This window comes from Leptodactylus fuscus, chromosome 6 (assembly GCF_031893055.1).
Source record: "Leptodactylus fuscus isolate aLepFus1 chromosome 6, aLepFus1.hap2, whole genome shotgun sequence".
Classification (NCBI taxonomy): domain Eukaryota; kingdom Metazoa; phylum Chordata; class Amphibia; order Anura; family Leptodactylidae; genus Leptodactylus; species Leptodactylus fuscus.
In genome coordinates, this window is record NC_134270.1 from 148,732,790 (window position 1) to 148,741,136 (window position 8,347).

Consider the following 8,347-nt stretch of genomic DNA (forward strand, 5'->3'; position numbering starts at 1 on the left):
ATGGGGCATAATACTGTGTGCAGGGGCCACTATGGGGGATAATACTGTGTGCAGGGGCCACTATGGGGCATAATACTGTGTGCAGGGGCCACTATGGGGCATAATACTGTGTGCAGGAGCAATTATGGGGCATAATACTGTGTGCAGGGGCCACTATGGGGCATAATACTGTGTGCAGGGGCAATTATGGGGCATAATACTGTGTGCAGGGGCCACTATGGGGCATAATACTGTGTGCAGGGGCCACTATGGGGCATAATACTGTGTGCAGGGGCCACTATGGGGGATAATACTGTGTGTAGGGACCACTATGGGGGATAATACTGTGTGCAGGGGCCACTATGGGGGATAATACTGTGTGCAGGGGCCACTATGGGGGGATAATACTGTGTGCAGGGGCCACTATGGGGCATAATACTGTGTGCAGGGGCCACTATGGGGGATAATACTGTGTGCAGGGGCCACTATGGGGGATAATACTGTGTGCAGGGGCCACTATGGGGGATAATACTGTGTGTAGGGACCACTATGGGGGATAATACTGTGTGCAGGGGCCACTATGGGGGATAATACTGTGTGCAGGGGCCACTATGGGGGATAATACTGTGTGCAGGGGCCACTATGGGGCATAATACTGTGTGCAGGGGCCACTATGGGGGATAATACTGTGTGCAGGGGCCACTATGGGGCATAATACTGTGTGCAGGGGCCACTATGGGGCATAATACTGTGTGCAGGGGCCACTATGGGGCATAATACTGTGTGCAGGGGCAATTATGGGGCATAATACTGTGTGCAGGGGCCACTATGGGGCATAATACTGTGTGCAGGGGCAATTATGGGGCATAATACTGTGTGCAGGGGCCACTATGGGGCATAATACTGTGTGCAGGGGCCACTATGGGGCATAATACTGTGTGCAGGGGCCACTATGGGGGATAATACTGTGTGTAGGGACCACTATGGGGGATAATACTGTGTGCAGGGGCCACTATGGGGGATAATACTGTGTGCAGGGGCCACTATGGGGGGATAATACTGTGTGCAGGGGCCACTATGGGGCATAATACTGTGTGCAGGGGCCACTATGAGGGATAATACTGTGTGCAGGGGCCACTATGGGGGATAATACTGTGTGCAGGGGCAATTATGGGGCATAATACTGTGTGCAGGGGCCACTATGGGGGATAATACTGTGTGCAGGGGCCACTATGGGGCATAATACTGTGTGCAGGGGCCACTATGGGGCATAATACTGTGTGCAGGGGCCACTATGGGGCATAATACTGTGTGCAGGGGCCACTATGGGGCATAATACTGTGTGCAGGGGCCACTATGGGGCATAATACTGTGTGCAGGGGCCACTATGGGGGATAATACTGTGTGTAGGGACCACTATGGGGGATAATACTGTGTGCAGGGGCCACTATGGGGGATAATACTGTGTGCAGGGGCCACTATGGGGGATAATACTGTGTGCAGGGGCCACTATGGGGCATAATACTGTGTGCAGGGGCCACTATGGGGGATAATACTGTGTGCAGGGGCCACTATGGGGGATAATACTGTGTGCAGGGGCCACTATGGGGCATAATACTGTGTGCAGGGGCCACTATGGGGCATAATACTGTGCGCAAAAGCCACTATGGGGCATAATACTGTGTGCAGGGGCAATTATGGGGCATAATACTGTTTGCAGGAATGTGGGGTGGGGGAGTCAGTCGGGGTCTTTGGGGAAAGGGGGGCCATGTCAAAAGTTCGCCATTCCTAGTTAAGCCACTGCACCCAAAGGAAATCTCCATTTGTTCAGTTTCGTAAAAAAAAAAAAAAAAAACCTAAGAATTTGGATTGAACTCGGCTTGGTACAAGAGGGTTCGCCCATCTGTAGTTAGAGACATGTTCATGCAACTTAACACACGGTACAGTTTGAACATCTCAGTAAGTATTTTCCTTGTGAAACCCCCCCCAACTTTTCCCAACATAAAAATTACCTGTAGCCAATTATAGTGAAAAAACTGCAGCTCAAAGATTTCTAGACCCCTTAACTTTTGTTGGTATAGGAAATTGTATTTTAGCAATATGGATAACCCATTTTATAGATGCAGACAGTTTTTAAGAAACGGCAGCTACAGAAAGCACAGGGTTCACAGCAGGGGGGCGCGGGTGGCTTGCAACTGGATTTAAGAGGCACGCAGTTAGTAGCGGGTGTCCATGGCTTCTTTTTAGGGAGATCCTTTTTCTGCAACACAAGTGATAATAGTTATCAGTTTCGGCAAACGCAAAAAATCTGGTCAATCCGATAGAATATTCCAAGTGTATGAATTCTATAATAGAACCTTATATATCTCAAGAAATAGGTGAATTAACTCCACATACAAGTATAACATCAATTTATGCTTCTAGTCTTCTATTGCCATTTGTAACTAGGTACATCTGACTTCAGCGTGTCTGTCCAGGCATAAAAATTAATCTGATTGAATTTACCATCATTATGGATTACTTGTATGATACAATCTGCATTACACTATACACCAATGGAAATTCCCTATTGACAAGTCTGTAAATTATACTTGTATAAACATAACATTCTGATGTCAGAACTTGGCAATTTAGACCTGTTGCCTGAGTCAAAAAGTGAAATATATATTAGAGATGGGTGAACCAATTCGTTTACAAGATGGATTTGACGCAAATTGCTCAGTTTTTAACAAAACTAAATATTTAGCGATTCCTCTTTGGCAAACAAAAATGGTCTTTGCGACATGCATTGTGCAGTGAAATTACAGAGGAGACGTGTCTGTGACATGTGGCATCACCTGACACCACCTGACAGCCTCTCAGCCCAATACTGAGTGGTAGTTGGACTCCTTAAGGGGGAGTTCACACGGAGGAAAGTGGAGCGCAATCTGGCACGTATACACATGCCGGCAGATGACGCGCTCAAAATGCTCCCATTCATTTCAATGGGAGTTAGGAGCGTATACGCCACATTATTTTGCGGCCGTGCAAAATAACGCGGTGTATAAGCTCCTAACTCCCATTGAAATGAATGGGAGCATTTTGAGCACGTCATCTGCCGGCATGTGTATACGTGACAGATTGCGCTCTACTTTCCTCCGTGTGAATTTACCCTAAGGGACACGTGTTATCATCATCAACGTGTGCTCCAATTTTTATTTTCCTATTTTTTTTCACTAAAGTTTTTTTTTTTTATAAAAAAAACCCCAAAAAACATCAAAACAAATTCACAGCGTTAGGGCTATCACCAAACCCTATTATATAAGCAGTGAAATAAAATGACTGGAAAAACCAAGGGCAGAGGACTGTCTAAAGTAGAAGACGGAAACACTTCTGCAACAGTCATGCCATCTACCAATGCACTAACACTAACTACTGATACTAACAATAAAAGTGTGGGTGGTAACAGCAGCAGTAATTTTGGTCTTTGCAGTGTTTTTGCACATCATAAGAATAAAGATTATGTTTATGAAAGCAGTGAAACACAAGTGTTATGTCAGGTTTCTGTCTGTTCCACCTAGTCCTGTATTGTTGTAACATAATTTATCATGCTGTCTTTTTGTACTGTCACCCATGTCTTGTTCTTTATCTTCACTGACACAGATCCCATTATCTAGAGATATGGCTCACAGCCCAAGACTTTCTCTTCTGTTGACAGACTCCCTTTAAGCTGGGGAGCCATGGATATTCCATGTTGATTCTGGAAGTAAAATTGTAGAAAGCAAAGATAAAAACAGGCTAATATGCCAAATGTTACTTGCTCAATTTTTATTTTACTTTTTACACAAAAAAACAAAATGTTTTGCAGAACTTCAATAAAGCACTTTTTTTTTTTTCGAGTATCCAGAAACAATAAAGAACCTTCACAATCTTTGGGCAATTGTTAGCAATGTCTTCTGACAATTGTGATTACAAGTACAATAAGAATGTCATTCCAGATGAAACGCGGACAGTTCTCATTTTCTCCACGATACTATGATATTAGTCAGGGGAGTTCAAAAATTCGTGTTTTCATGTTGTCATAGAGAAGAGAAGAGAAGTTACATATCATAGGATTTATTCCAAAATAATATCCAGCCCCATAAACCCTTTCACATTTCTGTAAGGCCTCATAGAGTTGCACTCCCCTTTTAGAGATAACATTGTTAAGAGGGAACTGGGATTAGTTAGAAAGATTTCCTGGAGATAATACAATATGTTAGCATTTCTGCTACTAAAATGTTTCATTAAAGCAAAAAAAACAAACAAAAAACAAACCTTAACCACTTCAGTACTGGGTCAATTTCACTGATTCAAGGCCAGACACATTTTTGTGTTTTTTTTGTACATGTGGTTTTGAGTAGAGATGAGCGAGTACTGTTGGGATCAGCCGATCCGAACAGCACGCACGCAATGAAATGAATGGACGTAGCCGGCACGTGGGGGGTTAAGCGGCCGGCCGCCGTCAAAGCGGAAGTACCAGGTGCATCCATTCATTTCAATGCATGCGTGCTGTTTGGGTCGGCTGATCCGAACAGTACTCGCTCATCTCTAGTTTTGAGGGATCTAACATTTTTTAAATTTGAGTTATAGTATTTGAAAATTGCAGTTTGTGAATTATATCTATGGAAACACCGGCACTTTCTGAATAGGTATAATAGAGACAGAAAGTCTTAACTTGAGAGAATAGTGGATGTCGCCAGCAGCTAGCCCACTAGTAGGCCATGGCCACACTGGAAATGGTGGAGAAGACAGTATGTAATGTCAACTAAAGATATATTGAGTAAGGCAAGAGTAGCTGTGCAGTTAGCTGATAAAATGGCAGAGGAGCTTCCTGGGAAACCAACCAAGAATAAGCCTACAGGAGAGGAGGTGCTGAAAAAGGCATACTTGGCTGTAGGGACTACAAGAAGCTCTTTGGATTATTTGTTCTTATTTCCTTGTTCCTTCTATTTGTCAGACATCTTCTGTACTTGAAGTTCTGCCAGTATAACCGCTAAGTGTAACTGGTTGTCTGAGTTTATTATTGATTTCCTGCACATTATACCATCATTATGTGATAGATGCAGGTCCAGCGTTTGCGTTCGGGTGGAGAGCGGATTTAGAAGAGGTCACACTTGTGCACAATTCTCTCCATTAACTGCTATGGGAGTTGCGGAAAGAGCTGAAAACAACCAAGTGGTAAATCATGTACACATGCAGGAGAGCTATATGTGGTAACTAGAGATGAGTGAACACTGTTCGGATCAGCCGATCCGAACAGCACGCTCCCATAGAAATGAATGGAAGCAGCTGTGACGCTGACTTTGCCGGCAGCCGGCCGGCGTCACAGGTGCTTCCATTCATTTCTATGGGTGCGTGCTGTTCGGATCGCCTGATTCGAACAGTGTTCGCTCATCTCTAGTGGTAACCTCTCCTTTCTCTATCTGCCTTGATGTGAAATAATTTGAGCCACAATAATTTTATAATACATACTACCACTATACTCAGATATTGTAATATCTACCTTTGGCAGCCTGTTCTTCTCAGCTTCTGTCCTGCTCACTCTCCGAGAAGACTTCTTTAAATCTATGAAATACAAGACACAAGTTAATTAATTGTACTGTCTTAAGTAAAGGGATATTCACTCGCAACATATTTACTGCAGAAAATTCTGTGAGCGAAAGGGAGTATGTCACCAGAACCCAGTATATCAATCCAGGCCTGAAGATAGATAAGTTAGTGTCACCAGTACCCAGTATATCAACCCAGCTCTCCAGGTAGATCGGTTATATTTTCCTTTTGGTACTGAGATATCACTGTTTTTGTCAATATGTAAATGAGCTCTTTGTTGCAGTGAGGACATTGCCACTTATCACTGCTGGGTTCTGATGGCTACCTCTAAAATAATTTCTATGCATCTGTATGGGTTTGTATTGGAGTCCAGCACATACATTTCTGTAACCTGCATTCAGAAAAAAGGGGAAAACACAGAAATTTCTGCAGATGCAGTGTGGGACTGTTTTGACTGTCACATTCACGTCATTTACTCACCAATAATAGATATTGGTGGAAGAATCTCTGAAAAACGAACTTGACTGTCACTGATGACTTTTCCTTGTTTTTCCTCTGGGACAATATGAGACTCTACAACCCATATAAAACAGGCTAAAAGAAGACTTAAATGTGCCCCATTCATTTCTGTTAAAAAGAAAGGATATACATGTTACATACCCAATGGATATATTAATATAATATGGATTAGGTTCTAGCCCTGCCCCTAGCGACACAACAATAAGTGGCACCTACACTGCGCAATAATGATTTTGCTACTGAGAGAAAAACATGCGATTCATACTAAAATGAGCGCGCTGATTCCAAATATGAACTCGGAATTTGCCTCAATTGTCTAGATTTTAAGTTATACATGCAAAACCTATTCAGTTATAATATTAATGCATTATATATTCCAATGGCATACCTAGACCTGTCTGGATGCAGTCAGGCTGATGTCAGGAGTAAGTATATAAGGCAAGCTGGACAGAATTTGATAAAGTGATCTGTTATAGTGCTGTCAGTTTTGAAACTTAAAATGGATAAACACAAATGTGTTAATGATCCGGACAATTTGTGCTACATATGTGGCAAATACACTACTTATGACGACCAGCAAAAGAATCTGACAAAGCGAGTGCATCTTTCTTACAAGTATTACTTTGACTTTCAAATTGGAGATCCATCGCATTGGCTCATGCTGTTGAAATGAAAGAGACCCATGCTTCTATGGAGTTCATTTTGGAAATTATCAAATACTCAGAACATAAATGGAAAATTTGTGCTCACCTGACAGTGGTAGCGCTGTTGCTTGGCCAACAGTTAGGGTATACAAAGCATACTGTATATACTCGAGTATAAGCCGACCCGAATATAAGCCGACCCCCCTAATTTTACCACAAAAAACTGGGAAAACTTACTGACTCGAGTATAAGCCGAGGGGGGGAAATGCAGCAGCTACTGGAAATTTTCAAAAAGTAAAATGGTCGGAGTTTTTGGGTGCAGTAGTTGCTGGAGAAGGGGAAGGGGAGGGGGTGTTTTGGTTGTCTGTCTGCCCCTTCCCCAAGTTTGAGGACTGTTTTTTTTTTCTCCCCCACTTGGAATTCAGTCTGGCTGAATATAGGGGATCTGCAGTGCTCCTATTAACCCCTTCCCGACAGTACAGGAGCACTGCAGATCCCCTATATTCAGTAGACTGGGCACTGTCAGACACAGGGATACCTAATGTGTATGTGTGTCACAGTCATTTCCTACTTTTATATTTATTCTAGGGAAAGGAGGGATTTAGAACTTTTATTTATTTTATTATTTTTTTATTATATTTTTATAAAGCTTTTTTTTCTCTATTCTATGGGAGATTCTATACATTACTATTGCTACTGGTCATAGACCCTCCCCCCTCCAAAAAAAAAAAAAAAATTAAATTTTTTTCTTTTTTTGCTTGACTCGAATATAAGCCAAAGAGTTTTTTTTCAGCACAAAAACTGATGAAAAACTCAGCTTGTACTCGAGTATATATGGTATGTGTTTCTTGTGCCTAAGAAACAGTTATGATGACATGCAATCATTATAAGATGAGACAGCGGCCTCTCAGAGGTGAGCGCACAGATGGTCAGTACAATGTACAACACAAATCACTCATTGATCCACTTCAAGTTTATCATCCACCATTTCATATTAAACTTGGTTTAAAGAGGACCTTTCATGGTTTGGGGCACAGACAGTTCCATATACTGCTGGAAAGCCCCTCCTGATAGAGCACTGTGAGCAGAGGGAGGGGGCCTTCCTCCCTGCTCACACTGTATAGCGCGATAGGCGCTGCTGTGGAGAAGGACGTACCTGACAGACTGCCAGGAATGCCCTTCTGACTGTAAAGAGCTACGGTACCGGGACAGAAAGCACTTTACCCGGAGCACAGTTTGGGAAAGCCGTCAGTGTGCTGAATTCAGTGCACTGACAGCTTTCCAGCAGTATATAGAACTGCCTGTGCCCCAAACCATGAAAGGTCCTCTTTAACCCCTTCCCGCCGATGGCATTTTTTGATTTTCGTTTTTCGTTTTTGACTCCCCTCCTTCTAAACCCCATAACTTTTTTATTTCTCCGCTCTCAGAGCCATATGAGGTCTTAATTTTTGCGGGACAAATTTTTCTTCATGATGCTACCATTAATTATTCTATATAATGTACTGGGAAGCAGGAAAAAAATTCAGAATGGGGTGGATTTGAAGAAAAAATGCATTTCTGCGACTTTCTTATGGGCTTTGGTTTTACGGCGTTCACTGTGCAGCCAAAATGACATGTCCCCTATATTCTGTGTT

The 8,347-nt window shown here is 42.8% G+C and overlaps 1 protein-coding gene across 1 annotated transcript; it reads right to left on the reverse strand.

The window, feature by feature from the left end:
* Window positions 1-2,071: 2,071 nt before the first annotated feature.
* On the reverse strand, window positions 2,072-6,175 carry LOC142209741 (agouti-signaling protein-like). Its single transcript, XM_075278783.1, has 3 exons — window positions 6,031-6,175; window positions 5,504-5,565; window positions 2,072-2,239 (listed from the first exon to the last, which is right to left on the reverse strand). Exons 1-3 carry the CDS (start codon window positions 6,173-6,175, stop codon window positions 2,072-2,074), a joined length of 375 nt encoding a protein of 124 aa, XP_075134884.1.
* Between the last annotated feature and the right edge of the window lie 2,172 nt (window positions 6,176-8,347).